The sequence below is a fragment of the Salvia hispanica genome, chromosome 4 (assembly GCF_029641045.1).
Source record: "Salvia hispanica isolate PSC_SH4W2 chromosome 4, Shi_PSC_v1, whole genome shotgun sequence".
NCBI lineage: Eukaryota > Viridiplantae > Streptophyta > Magnoliopsida > Lamiales > Lamiaceae > Salvia > Salvia hispanica.
Genome location: NC_142695.1, coordinates 48,419,693 through 48,441,637, shown reverse-complemented (window position 1 = coordinate 48,441,637; position 21,945 = coordinate 48,419,693). Strand labels below are relative to the sequence as shown.

At 38.5% G+C, this 21,945-nt stretch overlaps 2 protein-coding genes and 1 pseudogene across 2 annotated transcripts; 2 read left to right on the top strand and 1 right to left on the bottom strand.

The window, feature by feature from the left end:
* Nucleotides 1–9,737: 9,737 nt before the first annotated feature.
* Nucleotides 9,738–12,040, bottom strand: LOC125192704 (heat shock cognate 70 kDa protein 2-like). The gene is made up of 2 exons (XM_048090333.2): nucleotides 11,839–12,040; nucleotides 9,738–11,476 (listed from the first exon to the last, which is right to left on the bottom strand). The coding sequence occupies exons 1-2, from the start codon at nucleotides 12,038–12,040 to the stop codon at nucleotides 9,849–9,851; spliced, it is 1,830 nt and encodes a 609-aa protein (XP_047946290.1). The 3' UTR covers nucleotides 9,738–9,848.
* A 3,556-nt stretch (nucleotides 12,041–15,596) lies between these two features.
* On the top strand, nucleotides 15,597–17,879 carry LOC125196755 (heat shock cognate 70 kDa protein-like; annotated as a pseudogene).
* Nucleotides 17,880–19,004: 1,125 nt separating this feature from the next.
* Nucleotides 19,005–21,226, top strand: LOC125196757 (actin-1-like). Its single transcript, XM_048095371.2, has 6 exons — nucleotides 19,005–19,078; nucleotides 19,433–19,511; nucleotides 19,592–19,985; nucleotides 20,059–20,672; nucleotides 20,754–20,836; nucleotides 20,958–21,226. Exons 2-5 carry the CDS (start codon nucleotides 19,452–19,454, stop codon nucleotides 20,817–20,819), a joined length of 1,134 nt encoding a protein of 377 aa, XP_047951328.1. The 5' UTR covers nucleotides 19,005–19,078; nucleotides 19,433–19,451; the 3' UTR covers nucleotides 20,820–20,836; nucleotides 20,958–21,226.
* Nucleotides 21,227–21,945: the final 719 nt, after the last annotated feature.

Sequence of the window (21,945 nt, the reverse complement as noted above, 5' to 3'; positions counted from 1 at the left end):
TCAAAAAATAATACTGTAGGGATCAGATCACTCGGGATTCACTAATTACCGGGACCTCTTTTATTGATTGAGATCTGAGATGACTAATCTCAAAAGTTACAAGCCAAGTACAAAGCGATCACTAACAAGATTACAAGATTACTAATACTCTAAGTATAGAGGTTACAAATCAGAAACCCTAGCTACTGGTCAAGCCTTCCATCAGGCTAGACCCTCAAGCTTGATCTGATTAAGCTCCTGCACACTAAGTAGAAGTATTAGTAATAGAGACAAGATCCCTAAGGATCTAAACAACAGAAAGAAGACTAAACAACCAAGCAAGAATAATAAGGATATGGCTCAGGTTACAACAGTGACTGCACTAGGCCAAGGACCTCTCCACACACTTCTACCACAAGTCACAAAGTAAGAAACCATTGAACTGAGCTCAGAGACCAGAAACCTCAGTTTCACAGAGTACAAGCCAATGTAGCCTCCTTACACAAGGATCAACACCAAACTCTTGGAACACAGCTTCGCAACACAAGAACCTCTGAAGAAACCTCCAATCACAACTAGATCCAACACAAAAGTTGGACTAAACCCTATATCTGAGAAGGAATACACCAGGTCTCACTTCACTCAAGATCTAAACCGATGAACCTCTTTAGAACCAAGTATCATCGGTGAAAATGAGAGATTGGAGAAGATGACCGGCGAACAAGGCCGGAATCTTAGAGAGAGACTAGAGAGAAGGCGGAGCAAAGCGCAAGAGAGAGAGAGAGAAGGTTCTGGAATAGAATAACTGTAACCGAGAGTCAAGAGACTCAAAACAAACTCACACATTAATCCAACGCCTTGAGGCATGATCCTTGTGGAGCTGCTACGTGGCATGCATCCGTGCCACCAAATAAGTAACAGGCTTGCAAAAAATCGGGCCAAACTTATTAATGACTTGGGCCAAACATTAATTAATTGGTACTGACCCAATACAATTATTATATTGATCCAATCATCCAAAAAGAGTCCACAATATTCAACATTCTCCACCTTGGACTACTTTTGGGAGCATATGGGGAGAGCCTAAGTCTACTGTTGTTTTCATCACAGCCTACAAGGCCCCCTCAAGACACCAAAGAGGTTTTTAAGCTCATTAGTCAAGAGATAAGGCCAGGTTGCCTAACAAGACACCAGATGGCAAGCCAATTAGTCTTGTAGGACTTTAGTTGTCTTGTGATCTCAATTAAGCCAAGGCTCAATGAATCATCAAGGTCTTCCCCCGGAACATGCATATGCACATGCTAACCACAATCAAAATACAACCTTTTAATGCAAGAAAGCAATTTTTCCACAGGTAAACATTTAGTGCCCATGTTAGCAGGATTCTTATCAGTATGTACCTTATGCAATAAAACCTCACCTTTTTCAACAATATCTCTAAAGAAATGGAACCTAACATCTAGGGCAGGTAATTCGGTCATCTGTTAGTCGGTTAACCGATGACCTAACCGAATATCACATTTCTTAGTTAATCGATAACCGACAAATTCAGTTATCGGTTCGGTTTGGTTCCAAAATTAAGGTGTCTACTCGGTTATCGGTTTGGTTCGGTTCCAATCGGTTCTTGGTTCGGTTCCAATCGGTTAGAACCGATTGGAACCAAATTACTCATTTAAAGCTATGCATGCACGGGCTCGGGTCAAAGGCGCTTGCGACGTTTCATGAGATGGTGAAACAAGGTGTTTCGCCTACTCCAATAACATTAATCAGTGTGTTGGGAGCTTGCAGCCATTCTGGACTCGTTGATGAGGGAAAATCGTTGTTTGATTCGATGATGAGAGAGCGTGGGATTCACCCTAGCATGGAGCATTCCGCTTGCATTGTAGATCTTCTTGGTGGAGCTAATAGACTAAAGGAAGCAGCTCAGATCATAGCCGATATGCGAGATGAGCCAGGGGCGATGGTGTGGGGTGCTCTCCTCGGATCGTGCGGATTCATTGCAACGTGGAGCTTGCAGAGAGGGCGAGCAGGATGTTGTTTGAGCTCGAGCCCATGAATGACGGGAACTATGTGCTTCTTGCTGAGATATACGCGGAAACGAAGATGTGGGACGATGTGAAGAGAGTGAAGAAGGTATTGGAAGAGAAGGGGCTGCAGAAGGTACCGGGATGCTGCTGGATTGAAGCGAAGAAAATGGTGTACTCGATTAGGTCTGTGGACGAGGTGAATCCTCAAATCGAGCTGGTCCATGCTTTGGTGGTGAGTGAAGCTGTCGGAGGAGATGATGGAGCAGGGATACGTGCCGGAGATGAAATCGGTGTTGTACGAGCTTGATATGGAGGAGAAGCAGCGGGTGCTGTTCGGTTATCCGGAACCAAACCGACCCTATTTGGTTAGGAACCGAACCAAACTGAGGCCAATTCAGTTTCGGTTTCGGTGCTTCAATCTCGGTTAGTTTTATGCTCGGTTAACCGTGTTGTCGGTTCGGTTCTAATCGAACCGACCGAATTACCTACCCTACTAATATCTATATGCTTGGTCCTATCATGAAACACAGGGTTTTTGCACAATTGTATAGCAGACTGACTATTAGAATACACAGTAGGAGTATCATTCAAGAATTTTAGTTCAGAGAGAACTCCCTTTAACCAAATAGCTTCCTTCATAGCCTCTGTGATGGCTATATATTCTGATTCAGTAGTAGAGAGGGCAACTATGTGCTGCAATTGAAATTTCCAACTAACACAAGATCTACACACAGTAAACACATAAGAAGTAGTGGACTTTCTCTTGTCCTTGTCATTAGCATGGATAGAATCAACAAAGCCACATAGCTCAACACCATCTCACACTTAGAGAAGCACAGACCATACTTAGAAGTATGTTTCAGATATCTAAGAAGCCACTTTAAGGCCTCCCAGTGCACAGGTCCAGGATTAGACATGTATCTACTCAAGCAAGACACAACATAAACAATATCAGGCCTAGTACTAACCATCAAATACATCACAGAACCAATAGCATTGGTATAAGGCACCTTTTTCATGGCAACAATATCAGCATCAGACTTTGGACACAAATCTTTACTATTAAAAATGAGCAGCTAAAGGCACAGTAGCAATTTTAGCAGCAGATATGTTAAACTTTTGCAAGATCTTATGCACATATGGCTCTTGGTGAAGCACAAGGACAGACTCCTTCCTGTTCCTAAAGATATTGATACCCAAAATCTATTGAGCATCATCAAGATCCTTCATCTCAAAATTATCACACAAAACAGCTTGCACATGCTTAATAGACTTAAGGCAGGGTCCCATAATCAGCATATCATCAACATATAGCAACAAGAACACTGGATTTTTATCAAGGTTTTTCACATATAAGAAAGCATCAAAGGTACTTCTAACAAACCCAAGCTTCTGTATACATGAATTAAACTTGATATTCCATTGTCTAGGGGACTGCTTTAAACCATACAAAGCCTTTTTTAGCAAGCAAACATGATTGGGGTACTTAGGATCAACAAAACCCTCAGGTTGCTTCATATAGATAGGTTTATCTAAATCACCATGCAAAAAATCAGTTTTGACATTCATTTGTTTCAACTCCCAATCAAAGTGAGCACATAGAGCAAGCATAAGTCTAACAGTAGTAAACTTCACAACAGGAGCAAATATTTCAGTATAATCTACCCCCTCCTTTTGAGTAAACCCTTTGGCCACAAGTCTGGCCTTGTACCTTAGGCCATCTACCTTATTTTTCAATTTGAATAACCTTCTACAATCAACAACAGAAGCACTAGCAGGTAGATGAACAAGTAACAAGGTACAATTAACTTTCAGAGATAGCATTTCATCCATCATGGCTTTATGCCACAAATCCCAGAACTTAGATTTCATAGCCTGCTTATACGACTGCGGTTCATCCCCATCAGATTCATGCACATTAAAAGCAAGAGTAATCAAATTCACAAGACCTAAGTACCTAACATGGGGATTTGGTTGCCTTCTGCCTCTATCTCTAGACAGGAGGTAATCCTTCAAATCTGGACCAGGGTTAAGAACATGTTGAGGCTCAACAACTTGGTTATCATGAAGAGTCACATTTTAGGGCTCAAGCTGAGGTTCAGGTTCAGGCTCATGTTCGGGTTAGGGGCTATAGGATTTTTATTCCCGAATGACTCCACCTCACTTGGAGCATCATTTGATGGCTCCACCTCAGTGAGAGTGTCAGTGGACTCCACCTCACTTGGAGGCTCATTGTCAGCACTTAATGGAGAGGTATCAGGGTCAGATTTAAGGTAGGGGAACTCATCCTCATTAAAGACCACATCCCTACTTATAGTGACCCTAAAACCTAGTTCACTCCTATTCCAAATCCTATAACCCTTAACACCATCTGGATATCCAAGAAATACCCCTTTTTTGGATCTGGGATCCAACTTATCAGTTTTGGTGTGAATAAAAGCACTACAACCAAACACTTTCAAAAGGGATAAAGAAATTTTTCTCCCAGTGAATATAGACTCAGAACATTTACCCTTTAAAGGGACTGAGGGTGACCTATTCACCAGGTATGCTGAAGTCAGAAGGGCTTCACCCCAAAATTTTTTAGAAAGACCACTTTTAGACAAAAGACACCTAACTTTTTTCAAAAGGGTTCTGTTCATCCTTTCAGCAACTCCATTTTGCTGAGGGGTATAAGGATTAGTCTTGTGTATTTTAATTCCATACTTGGAGCACAAAACATCCATTTGGGAATTACAAAACTCAAGACCATTATCTGTTCTAATCACTTTAATGGTTTTTCCAGTTTGATTTTCAACAAGATTTTTCCATGTCAAAAACTTTTCAAAGACTTCAGATATATTTTTCATTAAAAAACACCAAACTTTTCTGAAAAAATCATCAATTATAGACAGAAAATACACAGACCCTGAATGAGTAGAAACTGAGGCTGGACCCCACACATTCATGTGGAGGTAACTCAATAACACTATGACTGACATTTTCAGTCACAGGTGTAGGGAAGGTAACTCTGTGTTGTTTGCCCAGAAAAGGGAAGGCTATTTTGAAAAAAAAATTCAGACAACAACTCATTTTTCTTCAAAATATTGAGACCTTTTTCACTCATATGACCAAATCTATTATGCCACAACATGGCTTTATCAACCCTAACCACATTAGCAAGATTACTCACACTCAGAACACACATAGAGATTACACTTCTTTTCAGCTTTAAACAAACACATAGCACCCTTACAGATTTTCATGACACCCTGCCCTCATTTACCCTCAAGCCCATCTTGCTCTAAACAGGAACAAGAAAGCAGGTTGTAACATAAATCAGACACATATCTCACATTCTTCAAATTAAGCACATAGCCATTACTGAATTTCAAACACACTGTCCTAACGCTAAGAATCTGACACTTTTTGTCATTTGCCATAGAAACAAAGGTATTTTCCACATATTTAAAATCAGAAAACACATTTTTGAAAGGAGAGATATGATAGGTGCACCTAGAATCAATTAGCTAGTTATTAATGGAAAAAGAACAGCCAAGAGTAGAGTTAACAGAAAGAGTGTCATGAGTCATGAAGCAAACACCTTCAGAGTCGCCATTCTTAGCCAGGTTAGCCATGGAATCCAGTTGATTATTATTTTCCTGCTTTTTAGGATTTGGACACTCCTTTTTATAGTGTCCAACCTCACAACAGTTAAAACATTTTCTATTAGCCTTAGGATTCCTGCTCTTAGACCTGGACCTACTCTTCCCCTTTTTTTTACCATTCCCATTAGAGCTACTGTCCTCATTACCCCCTCTAGTTTTAGATCTGCCCCTTACATTTAAAGCCTTTGACTGAGCATATTTAAAAGCCTGATTTTCTTTAAGCTCAATTTCTTTGAATTTTAAAGAACTAATGATCAAATCAAGAGAGGCAGAATCCCTGCCATACTTAAGGCCAGCTTTAACATCATTATAAGAATCAGGGATAGCATTCATCTGGGCAATGCTAGTATACTCATTAATGATTTTGTCACCAGACCTTTTAATATCTTGAACAAGTTTTTGAAAAACATCAATGTTATCCTCAATGTCCATTGAAAGATCAAGTTTAAATTTAAAGAGCTTTTCCAGCAAATACATTCTTGATGACATTGAGGTTTCAGTATACAGAGTATCTAGCTTTGCCCAAAGCTCAGAGGCAGACTCAATGGTACCAACCTTTCTAATCACAAAGTCAGAAAGGTTGAGTATTATAGTAGACCTAGATAATTCATTCATTTCTGCAGCCTTATCTGCAGACTCAGTGTCAGGGGCTTTACCTCAACAGATTTGAAAACTTTTTGCTGAATTAAAACACACTTTATTTTCTGTTTACAAATCACAAAATCATTTTTCTCATTAAAGGGGACAATGCCAACTGGCTGGGACATTTTGAGAAAGAATTTTACACACACAAAAGAACCAACAAGACAGAAGGCACAACAAGCAACCCTGCTATCACAGATAGTGGTCTTAAACACACAACAGTCAAGGAGACCACTTAGAAATCAAGTCCACACGCACAGGAGACACCTCAAAGTGATCCCAGACTCAAGAATCAAGTCAAGAATGAGTTCCTCCCTATCTGTCACGTGTACCCCGGCAAGAGGATTTCCCAGTTCACAATCACCCAATGTATAGGGGGCGCAGGAGATCACTCAAGGCGGTTAAGGCACAGGGTGGATAGGTAATTCACTCAAGAACATAGAGTCAAGCTCTTTAAAGAACACACAGAAAGCGGCAACGGAAGCAAAGAAAGCTGTAAAGAGCACCAAGAAACATGCAAAACAGAGAGGTAACAGAAGTCCTAAGGCCACGGCCAGTGGCTACTACTAGAAACAGCTACCCACACCTAAAACTAGAAAGCAGTAAAAGTTTTAGGGATCAAGCCAATTTACCAGAGCGGAAACCCTTCGTTAAGGAGAACCCGTCTTACCTCAGAGCCTGTACCAAAGGCTGAGCCTTACTCTGACGAGTCCACCTCCTTTTAATTTGCGACCCGGCGTGCCCAAGTGATTCCCTGTGGCTCTGATACCACTGTAGGGATCAGATCACTCGGGATTCACTAATTACCGGGACCTCTTTTATTGATTGAGATCTGAGATGACTAATCTCAGAAGTTACAAGCCAAGTACATAGCAATCACTAACAAGATTACAAGATTACCAATACTCTAAGTACAGAGGTTACAAATCAGAAACCCTAGCTACTGGTCAAGCCTTCCACCAGGCTAGACCCTCAAGCTTGATCCGATTAAGCTCCTCCATACTAAGTAGAAGTATTTGTAATAGAGGCAAGATCCCTAAGGATCTAAACAACAGAAAGAAGACTAAGCAACCAAGCAAGAACAGTAAGGATATGGCTCAGGTCACAACGGTGACTGCACTAGGCCAAGGACCTCTCTACACGCTTCTACCACAAGTCACAAAGTAAGAAACCATTGAACTGAACTCAGAGACCCGAAACCTCAGTTTCACAGAGTACAAGCCAATGTAGCCTCCTCACACAAGGATCAACTCCAAACTCTTGGAACACAGCTTCGCAACACAAGAACCTCCGAAGAAACCTCCAATCACAACTAGATCCAACACAAAAGTTGGACTAAACCCTATATCTGAGAAGGAATACACCAGGTCTCACTTCACTCAAGATCTAAACCGATGAACCTCTTTAGAACCAAGTATCATCGGTGAAAACGAGAGATTGGAGAAGATGACCGGCGAACAAGGCCGGAATCTTAGAGAGAGACTAGAGAGAAGGCGGAGCAAAGCGCAAGAGAGAGAGAGAGAAGGTTCTGGAATAGAATAAATGTAACCGAAGAGTCAAGAGACTCAAAACAACACACACATTAATCCAACGGCCCAGAGCTGCTACGTGGCATGCATCCGTGCCACAAAATAAATAACAGGCCTGCACAAAACCGGGCCAAACATTAATTAATTGGTACAAGCCAAATACAATTAATATATTGATCAAATCATCCGAAAAGAGTCCACAATATTCAACAAATACTAATAATAATAAATTGCTAGGATTATGAAAATCAATTAATATATTATCCTAATATTTTGGTTTCTATAACAAATAATACAATTCTCTCCTTTCTTCCGTCTTCGTACAACTTTATAAAAGAGTGGGGATGGGGTGTTATTCTTCCTTTATTGTCTTTATATTTGTGTATTAATTGATATCACATAAACTTATACGAAGTATACAATTAAAACTAAAGGAGGTCATTTATTTTTGCTAATAATATCTATGAGATATATATAAATATAATTAAAATAATATTAATGCATAATATCTATGAGTTTGGGATAAGACTTATATATAATTGTCATGAATTTGAGCATGAAATAGTGGACCAGTTTGGCATACACATACAATGTGTTAAAGATAATGTTAAAAATAAAATCTTTGTGGATAAAACAATTAACTATTTTTAGTTCCTCATTAATTATCAAAATATGCATAATGAAACAAAATTAAAGCTAGATTCTAATTTAAATATGTATATTTATAAATTATAGAGACCGAATAGTATTAAATATAATAAAAATTTAAGTTTAAAGCATAAATTAGAACCTTGCTTTAAAGTATAATAATAATTATATAATTTAACATAGATTCTGTATTTAATTAAAAAGAACTTTAATTATATACTACTTCTATAAGAACCTATGCTACATTAAGAGCCCAAAATTAGAGCCCAAGTTGTATACACTAACTAAATCCATGAAGCCCTAAATCAAAATGATGTGACTCCTTTCTCTCTCCCCCTCAACGGTATCCAACTCCTTCCGCCCTGCCATGCGCCGCTGCCCGCCCCGCCTGCCTCTCTCCGCTTGCCTCGCCGCCCACCGCCCTAGATCCAATTATTTTTAACATGCCTCTAGATTCTAGACCATAAACCACTCACAAAAAATGGCAACATTTGTGAAAGAAAAAAATTAATTATACAATCAGCTTTCATTTTCCCTCCAAAAAGGGTGTTATGGTAACTTCAACAAACTGGGATGTTAGTTTTACTGGGATGGAAAGAGCATAGTCTTCCCTTGCTAAGTTCTTTTTCTAAGAGTATCGTGTAAGAAATATTTTACTAGAACAAGAAATTATTGTTTGTGCGGTTTTGTTCGTTTATTGAAATTTGACGTTTGGAAACACATCTCCAAGGCGTATTGTAAAATTTAAGAGGAAAAGAGTCGGATTAATGAATTAAAATTTTGAAATAAGACACTACTAAATCATCTACTAATCTTTACCGATTAACTAGTACTGTAGTGATACGAGCATCATATTTTATGTAGACTAAGTCGTTTCCTTATCTTCAAAGTAGTTACATTAATCATGCTTCTTTCTTCAGTTAGTAGGTAGTTTCTCCATGCACGTTTCCCTTTTAGTTAGTTTTGCTCTCTAAATAGTGTAAGCCCTTGGTGGCATTATCAGGAATGAATAAGAAATATTTCCTACGTTGTTGTTTTCTTTCATTTTTCTCCAAATTAAGCAAACTGCCTGACGGAGGAGACCTCCGCACGCAGAAGTCGACCGCAGAGCCCCCCTCGCCGTCGATCTTTCTCTCCGATACGACGAAGATCGTATCATGTAGTATTTAGAATATGAGACTGTCAAATAAAAAGCACTTTATATAGTTAATACATTGCAGTTTTACAATAAGCTAAATTTTGTTGAATTATAATTTCATAGCAAGTTTTTTCATTATAAACTAGGAGTAGTATTTATTCACTAAAATTAGAATTCAAGAAGATCATTACACGATCTAAAACACTTAATTATTTGCAATCACGTTCATTCTTGCTACCTACATCTTGGCAATAATCGGGTCGAAAATGGTCTTCAGCTCCATCATCTTGTCTTCAAAATCATCAGCCTTTGCATGTTTATTTAACTCCAACCACTGTATAAAAGACTCAAAAGCATCTTCCATCTTATTCTTGTCTGCTCGTCTGAGCCTGACTGCACATCTGATGGTGTCCCTCATGCTGTAAGCGTAGTCCTCCAAGGCATTCTTCGCCTCCACATTCTTCTTATGCTCCTCGTCCTCCTGCTTATACTTCTTGGCATCCATTATCATATTCTCGATTTCTACCCTGGACAGCCTGCCATTGTCGTTCGTGATGGTGATGTTCTTCTTCAGTCCAGTCCCCGTTGCCTCCGCTGACACAGTCATGATACCGTTCACATCAATGTCGAAACACACTTTGATTTTAGCAACACCTCTGGGTGCGGCTGGAATGCCTTTGAGATTGAATTGCCCTAGCAGATTGTTGTCTGTTGCCCTGCTTCTTTCACCCTCGTACACCCTAATCAGCACATTGGTCTGATTGTCCTCCACTGGGAAGTATTCTTCTATTCTCCTGGTTGGGATAGTTGTATTCCTCGGAATAATTATACTCATGATATCTCCAGTAGTACGAACACCAAGGGACAAAGGAGTAACATCCCAAAGAACCAAATTCTGCACCTTGTCATTGCCATTACCACTCAACTTGGCAGCTAGTACAGCAGCACCATATGCCACAGCTTCATCCGGACTAATGCTCTTGCACAGCTCCTTCCCATTGAAAAAGTCCTGCAACAGCTCCTGAACCTTGGGAATTCTACTCGACCCCCCAACCAGCACTACGTCATGGATGCTGCTCTTCTCCATCTTTGCATCCTGCAAGCACTTCTCCACCTGCTCCACACACTTCCTGAATAAACCCTTGTTAATTTCATCAAATTTAGCACGTCTGATAGTTGTAAAGAAATCAATCCCCTCAAACAATGCTTCAATCTCAATCGTGGTTTCGACAATGGATGAAAGGTTCCTCTTTGCCCTTTCACACTGAGTCCTCAATCTCCCAACAGCTCTTGGGCTTCTACTTATATCCTTTTTATACTTTTGCTTGAACTCATTCATGAAATGATTCACCATCCCATTGTCCAGGTCCTGACCTCCAAGATGAGTATCGCCAGCAATAGCCTTCACTTCTACGATGCCCCCCTTAATCCTCACCAGAGACACATCTAACGTCCCACCACCAAAGTCAAAAAAGAGCACATTCTTTGCCACAGAGCTAGTGGACCCTTTATCCAGACCATACGCAATTGCTGCAGCAGTAGGTTCATTGATGATCCTCATAACGTTAAGGCCGGCAATGATTCCAGCATCCTTGGTCGCCTGGCGCTGAGAGTCGTTGAAATAAGCAGGCACAGTTACAACAACATCCTTGACGGTTGTTCCAAGAAATGCCTCTGAGATATCCTTCATCTTAGAGAGCACCATTGAAGAGATCTCCTCGGCTGAAAATTGTTTCTCCTCCCCTTTGTAGTTTACCACGATCATAGGTTTGTTGGTTGCATCGCATATGAGCTTGAATGGCCAGTACTTCATGTCATTCTGAACCGTTGAGTCACTGAATTCACGGCCGATCAACCTCTTTGCATCTGTGTAACACCCACCGTGTAAGATATAACTCAACCACATTTTAGTAATTAATCATCTCCCTACTTTATCTAATAGTTATCCTTGAGCATCTCCAACCATTTACACTACTAAAACTCATTTCACATCAAATGGAGTATAATTTTACTCCAATCATTTATAATAAATTCAAATTTAAAAGAATGTTAAATTTTTTAAAAAATACTAAGTATTTTTACTCAAAAACCAAAAATGGGATTGATTTTGGAGTACCCACTAGAGCTAATTTCCTGCTCCATATTAGGATGGTTTAATAAAACTATGCTTACTCACACATGTGCACCAAAATTTGAAATACTAACGATAATCACATGAAAAAACTGACCGAAAACAGTGTTAATGAGATTTCTGGCTGCTTGATAGTTGGCGGCATCGCCGACGAGACGCTCAGTGTCGGTGAAAGCCACATAAGACGGCGTGGTGCGGTTGCCCTGATCGTTTACTATTATCTCAATTCGGTCGTGCCTCCACACTGCCACGCACGAATATGTCGTCCCCAAATCAATCCCAATAGCCTTTCCGGCCATTAATGATGTCGAGGACAAACACAGCTACAACTCAAACAATACAAAAATTATCAAAACTAATGCTCTAAACAAAATGCTAGGAAAGAGGTGAGAAAATGAAACGTCGTACCTTGAAAGAAACCTATGATCGACCAAAAGTAGAGGTGGAATATATAGAGCAAAAAAGTAGGAGTAGAATTACTTCCCGACATCAGCCGGCGTCGTCTTCCAAACAATTCCATATTATCCGTAATAAAAAAATTACTCACGAGTCTAAAGTCTCTATTCAATGGGTAGTGATAAAATGCAAACTTATATATTGTACAAACTCAAAATTCCTCAACACAGCTTTAACACAATTTCAATACAATATCAACATAGTGTAAAATTTCAAGATTTTAATGTCAACACAATATTAACGCAATATCAACACAGCATCAATCATTGACCACCGTTGAAATTCTGTTGACATTTTCCTGTTGATGCTTTTTTGTGATCTGTTGACATTTTTCAATGGTCCAGATTATAGTTTTAAGTTTGTACAATATTTAGAGTTTTCATTTGATCACGTCCCCTATTTAATTGTATAGAATTGTTTCTAGCTAGATTCTAGTTAGCGCTGGTAAATAAAATCATAAACTAAAATAAAGCTTTCTTATTATAAACTGCAAACTTTATAACAAAAAATATAGTATTACTACATATAATCATGAAGTATTTTTTCATTTTTTATTTTTAATGTGACAAAAAAATAAAACTGTGTTGTCCAATTAAAAGATCAATTAAAATTAAGTTTGAGCTAAATTATTTTAAGCTGTTATGGAAAGTGTAGATATTATTTTCTTCGTCTCATAAAAATAGTTTTCTTTTTCCACTTTGGTCCGTCTAACAAAAATAGTCCCTTTTTACTTTTGGCAAGTATTTTCCTTTTATATGACGGGCCTCATTCTTAACTATCAATACTTAAATCATTTTTTCTACATTTCTCCTGCTTTACCAATTTCACATGAAAACTTGCATCGTCCCCGAAGTCCCTATTTATATTGAAAGGGGGAGTATATATTTCCTTAAAAATAAACACTTCATTTTGGTATATCTCATAAAAATGGTACTACTCCCTAAGGCATTTCTTTTAGTCACGGTGAATCATGATTAGGAAATTATGTTGAATGAGTTAAACGAAGATAAAATTTAATAGGAGAAATTAAAAAAAAAGGAGAGCAAATTAAGTATGAGAGAGAATAAAGTAAAAGTGATTAAAAGTTTTGATTTTTGTTAAAAAAAAAGGAAGTGCTTAAACTTAACTGAAATAACCAGAAAAATAATATAATTCAACTTAGTTGGAACAAAGGAAATACATTTCTATTTTTAGCAACTTTTTTTATACGTATTGTACTATTGAGGTGAGTTCGTTCTTCATTATCAATATTCCAATCACTTTTTTTTACATCTTTCATACTTTATTAAATGATTTTATATTATTCACTATAAATATTCCTCGTCCCATAAAAATAGAGATATTTGGAAGGATACCGAGTTTTAATTTATAATTGATAAAGAATAAAAGATTTCTAAATAGAAATATTAGTAGAGAACGTGGCCACCAAATTAGAGAAAAAGAAGATAAATAGACTATTTTTTACAAAACATGCCAAAATATATTGAGTCTCTTTTTTATGGGACGATGGAGTATAAATTAGAGTTACAGTCCATGTTCCAGATTTTTATATTCTGTCTTCCGTTAATGCGATGGAAGTTGAAATATTTCTTCGTATCATTCAATATTTGACAAATCGATTTTTTAAAATAAAGTAATGTCATTAATACTGTGGATTCCAATCTTTACAATTCATAGTAATTGCTAGTCTACCTTTTTGGACCTTTTTGGTGATGGGGTATTCTTGTATAGAGTGATCGGAGAATTTCTGTATGGATCATAACAAGATTCTCCACTAGGGACATTAATTTCAAACAAACCAAGTGGTTTTATGATCACGCACAATTATTTTGACTAATGATGAATTAAGAATTCAATTCATTGTTTGCCGTTAATGATAATGTTTGAACTTATCTTCATTTGCCTTTTAAATATTAGGGAGTAGTACTAGATATTTGGTCTTAACAAAATTATTTGGTTTGTTGTGAGCACAAGGTATAATAATACCATATTTATTCATGTGTGCCCTCCACAAATTAAACTATCGAATTCCATTCTTGTCCCTACTAACCTCTGTCTCACAAGTCACAACTCGTTTCAAGAACCTTGCACGGGGGTTCATTCTATCTCGAATGCTTTTTTCCCCTCCAGTAGTTATCACCTCTCACAGTATTGAATGTGTTAGATTGGTTTCTTTCTTTTTTTTTTTGTGTTGAGATATGCAGTAGTTATAACCACTCTAGATATTGGTTGTCTAAGTTTGACTAAGTTTTGTTGTTGAGAAAAACTAGTGTACACACATGTTAAACAATAGTGGAGAATATAACAACTATCCCAACCAGGAATAGCAAAAGGTGGTTTCTACACAGTAAAGGACAATCGAATCAGTGTGCCGTTTTGGGTGTATGAGGGCGAAAGAATCAGGGCAACAAACAACAATCTCGAAGGCATTCCAGCAGTGCCCAGAGGTGTTGCAAATTTAGCCAAGTAGAGTGGCAGGATCGTGTAGTTTGTTTTTGTCTTTAAATGATCTTTTTGATTGCTTAAGTGAATGAAGACTATTTTTGCTTCACGCAGACCACAAGAGTTAAAATCTAGCATGTTGTAAACTTGTAATGTATTATTGTCTCATATATAGATACAGTGCTTTTTTTTTTATTCAACAGTGTCATGTTTTAAATATAGTTTTTCTGCAGATTAGTAGTGTGTTATATCAAAATTCTAGTTCATAAATCCGACTGTTTTCCTCTCAAATTTACCATATAAGGCAGCTTGTAATTTTGCATTATTGCATACATAGTTTTGCAAGTAGATGATTGTAGTGAAGAACTAGCAGAAAAAGAAAAGGATGGATTCATTTGTTCCAGGTATTGGCTAATTAATAGGCTGAAAACTGGAAGGGTCAATACGTAAAAATTAAAAAAAATCAGCTACTCCTCCGTCCATGAATAAGAGTCTCGTTTTTCTATTTTGGTCCGTCCACGAATAAGAGCCCCGGTTCATAATTACCATAGATGGTAAAGAGACCTCACATTCCACTAACTCATTCCATTCACATATCATTTAAAACTAATATATACAAGTGAAACTCCTATTCAACTAATTTTCTTTCACCCACTTTTCTTAACATTTCTTAAAACTCGTGCCATTTAGAAATGAGACTCTTAATCGTGGACGGAGGGAGTATTACATTGACATTTTATTTGCCAGCGTTAACTACAAACAATTCCTTATACTAATAAAAAATGTTTTTTAAAAGAAATATGGATGGCGGGAAGTACTACTTTTTGCTCTATATATTCTACCTCTACTTTTGATGGCTATCATTAGGGTTTCTTTCACTATCTAGAAATTTTCACGTTTTGAACGAATATCTGGAGCATTAGTTTTGATAATTTTTGTATTCAGTGTTTATCATTAATGGCTGGAAAGGTGGAAGGAAAGGCTATTGGGATCGATTTAGGGACGACATATTCGTGCGTGGCAGTGTGGAGGCACGAGCGTATTCATATAGTAGTAAACGATCAGGGCAACCGCACCACGCCGTCCTACGTGGCTTTCACTGACACTGAGCGTCTTGTTGGAGACGCAGCAAGCAATCAATCAAGCCGCCAGTAATCCCATCAACACTGTTTTCGGTGAGTTTTCTTTTCAGTGATTAGTCTTTCAAATTTTGGTGCTTGCTTCGTCTTATCAAGGTTTATTAATGATATCGAGTTCGTTGTTTTGTCGTAATGTCCGAGTAATTACTAATGGAGAAAAAGGATCCAGCAGAAGTAAATGGAAACTTCAAATGTTGTCTGTCTATGTTATTAACTAAAAATATTTAATTAATTTTGATTTGTGTGCATGTAGGGAAGGATAATTTTGTTTTCAAAGTTAAATTAGGATCGACTGTTGATGAAGTAGGGAGAGGACTAATTACTGTAAAATGTGGTTGGACCAGCCTCTACTAACCCATTCAAGTTCCATTTGGGGAGATAAATATTGCGTATGCACTTTAAGTTTTGTTGTTTTGCTTCTCTTTCTACTTCAAGTCTCTAACTAGTTGAATTATATCTTACACGGTGTTACACAGATGCAAAGAGGTTGATTGGCCGCAAATTCAGTGACCCAACGGTTCAGAGTGATATGACATTCTGGCCGTTCAAGGTCATACCCGGCCCTGCTGACAAGCCTATGATCGTGGTAAATTACAAAGGGAAGGAGAAACAGTTTTCAGCTGACGAAATCTCTTCAATGGTGCTCTCCAAGATGAAGGATATCTCCGAGAAATATCTTGGATCAACTGTCAAGAATGCTGTTGTGACTGTGCCTGCTTATTTTAACGACTCTCAGCGAAAGGCGACCAAGGATGCTGGAACTATTGCTGGCCTTAACATTATGAGGATCATCAACGAGCCTACTGCTGCAGCCATTGCATATGGTCTGTTCGAAGGGGCTACTTCTGTGGCAAAGAATGTGCTCTTTTTTGACCTTGGTGGTGGCACATTCGACGTGTCTCTGGTGACGATCAAGGAGGGCATCATAGAAGTGAACGCTATTGCAGGTGATACTCATCTTGGAGGTCAGGATCTAGACAATGGGATGGTGAATCACTTTATAAAAGAGTTCAAACGCAAATATGGTAAGGATATAAGTGGAAACCAAAGAGCTGTTAGGAGATTGAGGATTGCTTGTGAAAGGGCAAAGAGGATTCTCTCGTCCACTTACCAAACTACGATTGAGATTGAAGTGTTGTACGAGGGGATTGATTTCTTTACAACTATCAGTCGTGCTAAATTTGATGAACTTAATGCGAGTTTATTCAGCAAGTGTGTAGAGCAGGTTGAGAAGTGCTTGCAGGATGCAAAGATGGAGAAGAGCAGCATCCATGACGTAGTGCTGGTTGGGGGATCGAGTAGAATTCCCAAGGTTCAGCAGCTGTTGCAGAATTTGTTCAGTGGAAAGGAGCTGAACAATAGCATTAATCCGGATGAAGCTGTGGCATATGGTGCTGCTGTGCTAGCTGCCAAGATGAGTGGTGATGGCAATGACATGGTACAGAAGCTGATTGTTTTGGATGTCACTCCTTTGTCCCTTGGTACAGATGTCGATGGAGATATCATGGACGTAATTATTCCAAGGAATACAATTATCCCTACAAGGAGAACAAAAGCTTTCTGCACAGTGTATGACAATCAGACAAGTGTGTCGATTGGGGTGTACGAGGGCGAAAGAAGCAAGGTAACAGACAACAATCTGATAGGTTATTTCAATCTCAAAGGCATTCCAGCCTTGCCCAGAGGTGTTGCTGATATCAGTGTGTGCTTCGATATTGATGTCAATGGTATCATGACTGTGTCAGCTGAAGTAACGAGGACCGGACTGAAGAAAAGCGTCACCATCACTAACGACAATGGCAGGCTGTCGAAGGCAGATATTGAGAATATTCTTATAGATGCCAAGAAGTACAAGCAGGAGGACGAGGAGCATAAGAAGAACGTGGAGGCGAAGAATGCCTTGGAGGACTATGCCTACAGCATGAGGGACTCCATGAGATGTGCAGCCAGGCCCACACGAGCAGACAAGAATAAGATGGAAGATGCTTTTGACTCTTTTACACAGTGATTAGAGTCAAATGAACATGCAAAGGCTGATGATTTTGAAGACAAGATGAGAGAACTCGAGACCATTTTCGACCCGATTATTGCCGAGATGTAGTAAGAATCAATGTGACACAAATTAGAGAAGTAGATTGGCAGGATCGTATAGTTTGTTTTTGTTCCCTTTTGCCGGTATACACCAGCATTTTAAATTGTTCCCTTTTGATTGCTCTAAGTGAATGAAGACTATTTTTGCCTCACACTGACCACAAGAGTTAATAGGTACTATTAAAATCCAGCTTATTGTAAACTTGTAATGTATTATAGTCTTAGGCTCTTAACTTATTTTTTATTCAACAGTATCATGTTTTAAATATAGTTTTTTTGCAGATTAGTAGTGTGTTATATCAAAATTCTAATTCATAAATCCGACTCTTTTCCTCTAAAAACTTGTACCATATAAGGCAGCTTGTAATGTTGCAGTATTGCATATATAGTTTTTGCAAGTAGATGATCGTAGTAAAGAAATATCAGAGAAAAGGATGGATTCATTTGTTCCACGAATTGGCTAATTAATAGGCTGAAAACTGGAAGCGTCAATACGTAATAATAATTTAAAAAACCTTAGCTATTTGTTTTGGCAAAAAATTTCACTCCAAAAAAAGAATTTAACATACACCCTCAATCCTAGTAGCCCCATTGAAATCTTGTGAGTTTTCTATCATCTTGTCTTAATTTCTGAGAAATGTTCAATCTGTTGGATTTTTTTTTGTAGTGATCAATTGTACTACTACAACATATTGTTACGTTTGCTACATAACTACTTCTAGTATTGAATTTCCTTGTGTATGCATACACTGATTTACGTATTGAAATGACTTAAGTCAACGAAATATCATAGTTATGTCACCCAAAGATTGAATAAGATCAAAAATAAAAATTCAGGTACTATAAAATATTTTTGATGATATGAAATATTTTAAATTAAATTAGGATTAGTTTGAAATTATACTGACGCTCTTCAGAACTATTTTGAGACAATTTGAAATATATTAGTATTATTAACCAATCAAAATGCATTCACGTTAAAAAAAAAATTCCGGCAATTATTCACCACCATTATCATAATCTTTTTCTTTGAAAACGATAAAAGATAAAAATAGAATTAGTTTGTATAGAAATGAGAGTTAAAGCATGAAAACAGGAATAATAAAGGATCAGTAAATTCGGATCTATTTGTATATATTACCCATTCATCCACACTCTCACCAAATCGCTTCAAAAAACTGCGTCTCCCTCGTAATTCTGTCTCAATAGGTGTATCTTCAGTTTCTCTCTCAACAATTGGTGATTCGATTCTATTTATTGTGTTTTTGCTCGATTCTGTTGCTGTAATTGTACTGGAGATAGATTTTATTGGATAATGAAATGTGTGCATGAAAATGTTTTATTGCTTTGAACAAATTAGGTAATTGCGCCACATCTGATCCAATCGTTAAATTGATTCAAAATCAAATTGCATGCGTGTTTTTGGAAATCATATTTTGTTGTTCCAGCATTTTTCGAAGTGATTTATCACACATTTGATGTGAAGAGAAATCAAATAATATAATCAAGAGAAGCAGCATTCTGTATATGTGCTTACTGTGTGTGGAACATGTTTTTTTTTAGTTAAAAAAACTAGTTCAAGATGGCCGAAGCAGAGGATATCCAGCCACTTGTCTGTGATAACGGAACTGGAATGGTGAAGGTATAATAACTCCATCATGCATCAATTGCTTGAGATGATCAATTTTGTAAATTTGATGGTATCAAATTGTTTGTTTTTAGGCTGGTTTTGCTGGAGATGATGCTCCACGAGCTGTGTTTCCCAGCATTGTAGGCCGGCCCCGCCATACTGGTGTGATGGTTGGTATGGGACAGAAAGATGCATATGTTGGAGACGAGGCTCAGTCGAAGAGAGGTATCTTGACTCTGAAGTACCCTATCGAACACGGTATTGTCAACAACTGGGATGACATGGAGAAGATTTGGCATCACACATTCTACAACGAGCTGCGTGTGGCTCCAGAGGAGCACCCCATCCTCCTCACTGAAGCCCCTCTTAATCCAAAGGCTAACAGGGAGAAGATGACTCAGATCATGTTTGAGACATTCAATGCTCCTGCCATGTATGTTGCTATCCAGGCCGTCCTGTCCCTGTATGCCAGTGGACGAACCACTGGTAAGAAGCTCGTGTACACGTTGATATACTGATGGTGATATAATGATTTGCTGGCGTGGCTCGTTCCTTGTAGGTATTGTGCTGGATTCTGGTGATGGTGTGAGTCACACTGTCCCAATCTACGAGGGTTACTCCCTCCCACACGCCATCCTTCGTCTGGACTTGGCCGGGCGTGACCTTACTGACTACCTGATGAAGATCCTGACTGAGCGTGGTTACTCGTTCACCACCTCAGCAGAGCGAGAAATTGTGAGGGACATGAAGGAGAAGCTCTCCTACATTGCTCTGGACTACGAGCAGGAGCTCGAGACTGCAAGAACTAGCTCCTCTGTGGAGAAGAGCTTTGAGCTGCCTGATGGGCAGGTTATTACCATTGGCAATGAGCGTTTCCGTTGCCCTGAGGTGCTCTTCCAGCCTTCCATGATCGGTATGGAAGCAGCGGGTATCCATGAGACCACCTACAACTCCATCATGAAGTGCGACGTGGATATTAGGAAGGACCTCTACAGCAATATTGTTCTCAGTGGTGGTACTACTATGTTCTCTGGTATTGCTGATAGAATGAGCAAGGAGATCACCGCCCTCGCTCCCAGCAGCATGAAGATTAAGGTTGTTGCCCCGCCTGAAAGGAAATATAGTGTCTGGATTGGAGGTTCCATTTTAGCATCTCTCAGTACCTTCCAACAGGTTGCTTACCATCTTCAATCAACAATTTTCACTCAAACCTTCATTTCCAATCTTATTAACTTGACTATCTCATTTATACAGATGTGGATATCCAAATCCGAATATGATGAGTCGGGTCCATCCATTGTCCACAGGAAGTGTTTCTAAGCAGATCATCTCACAAGGTTTTTGGCACTGGATCTATTGGTGGTCAAAACCAAGTTTCGGATTTTTATTTCATTAAAGATGGTAACAGAGTTGTTTTTTTTCATTGTTCCTATTCTTTGATTTTTTTTCTTTCTTTAGTATGTTTCTCCAAGAGCTACAGCTGGTAAAAGTTAGATGAATAACTCGACGTTCCAGTTGGATTGAGAAAGACTATCATCTTGAGCTGGTACTAGGAGCGCACTGTATACTATCGCTACAACTCATGTCGCGGTCTGCTGGTTTTCCTCAAATCTGCAAGGGATGCTATAGTAATAAATTAGGATGGATTTGTACTCTTTTATGTTTTATTTTCATCTTTTCGCTTGTAGATTTTGTTCCCGATGCTTAATAAAATGTGTGTTGTTTCATTGGCAAAAACTGCTGTTTCTAAGTCCTATTCTTGATTGTTTTTCATTTATCACATTCCCACACACAAATGCATGTCTATTTCATATGGTACGGCACAGGTGGTAAACTCAGTATTTTCTTAAAAGAACTCTTGGAGCTAGTCCTTCGATTCGACAGTTTTCTGCAGATAGATTTACAGCAAGTATTGGGACAATCACCTATCAAGTTCTTCAAGAACAACTGATGGTACTAAGCACAATCCCTTGCTTTGAAAGGTTAGATCTTTTTTCTCCTGTCTGCGTCGTTGTTTGCTTTCCTGATATAGTGTGAAGCATGTCCTGCAAACAAAAGAACTGAACTGAAACTCACTTAGATGTTGAAAATGGGTAGGTCGTCTCAGCTAAGACATTTAGAACAAGCTAGTGTGAGGAAAGTTGAAACACCTCAATCTGGTCTTGTAGTGCTTGGATTGAAGCAGAAGCCTAAGCAAAAGAACTGAAACACACTATAGATGTTGAGAGCATAATATCAAAATAGAAGCAAATATAGTTTTGCTGTCCACTATTGCAAATTATAAGCTGTTTCTTTCAGTTGCTACCTTGCCATAAGGAGAAACTAGCTTTTGAAGAGTTACAATCTTGTATGCTGGTTTCTCCTCCTCGACTTAGGCTCCTTCAAACTTGACATCAGTTAAGTAGTGTTCGGATGCATTAGCCTCAAATAAGTATGAATAGTACTT

Bases quoted from the DNA above. Each gene is read 5' to 3' on its own strand.
- LOC125192704 (XM_048090333.2), bottom strand. From the start codon at position 12,040: ATGGCCGGAAAGGCTATTGGGATTGATTTGGGGACGACATATTCGTGC. The intron at 11,477-11,838 runs GTCAGTTTTTTC...GGTGTTACACAG, and splicing joins TCTCATTAACACTGTTTTCG to ATGCAAAGAGGTTGATCGGC.
- LOC125196757 (XM_048095371.2), top strand. From the start codon at position 19,452: ATGGCCGAAGCAGAGGATATCCAGCCACTTGTCTGTGATAACGGAACT. The intron at 19,986-20,058 runs GTAAGAAGCTCG...CGTTCCTTGTAG, and splicing joins TGCCAGTGGACGAACCACTG to GTATTGTGCTGGATTCTGGT. The intron at 20,673-20,753 runs GTTGCTTACCAT...TCATTTATACAG, and splicing joins CTCTCAGTACCTTCCAACAG to ATGTGGATATCCAAATCCGA.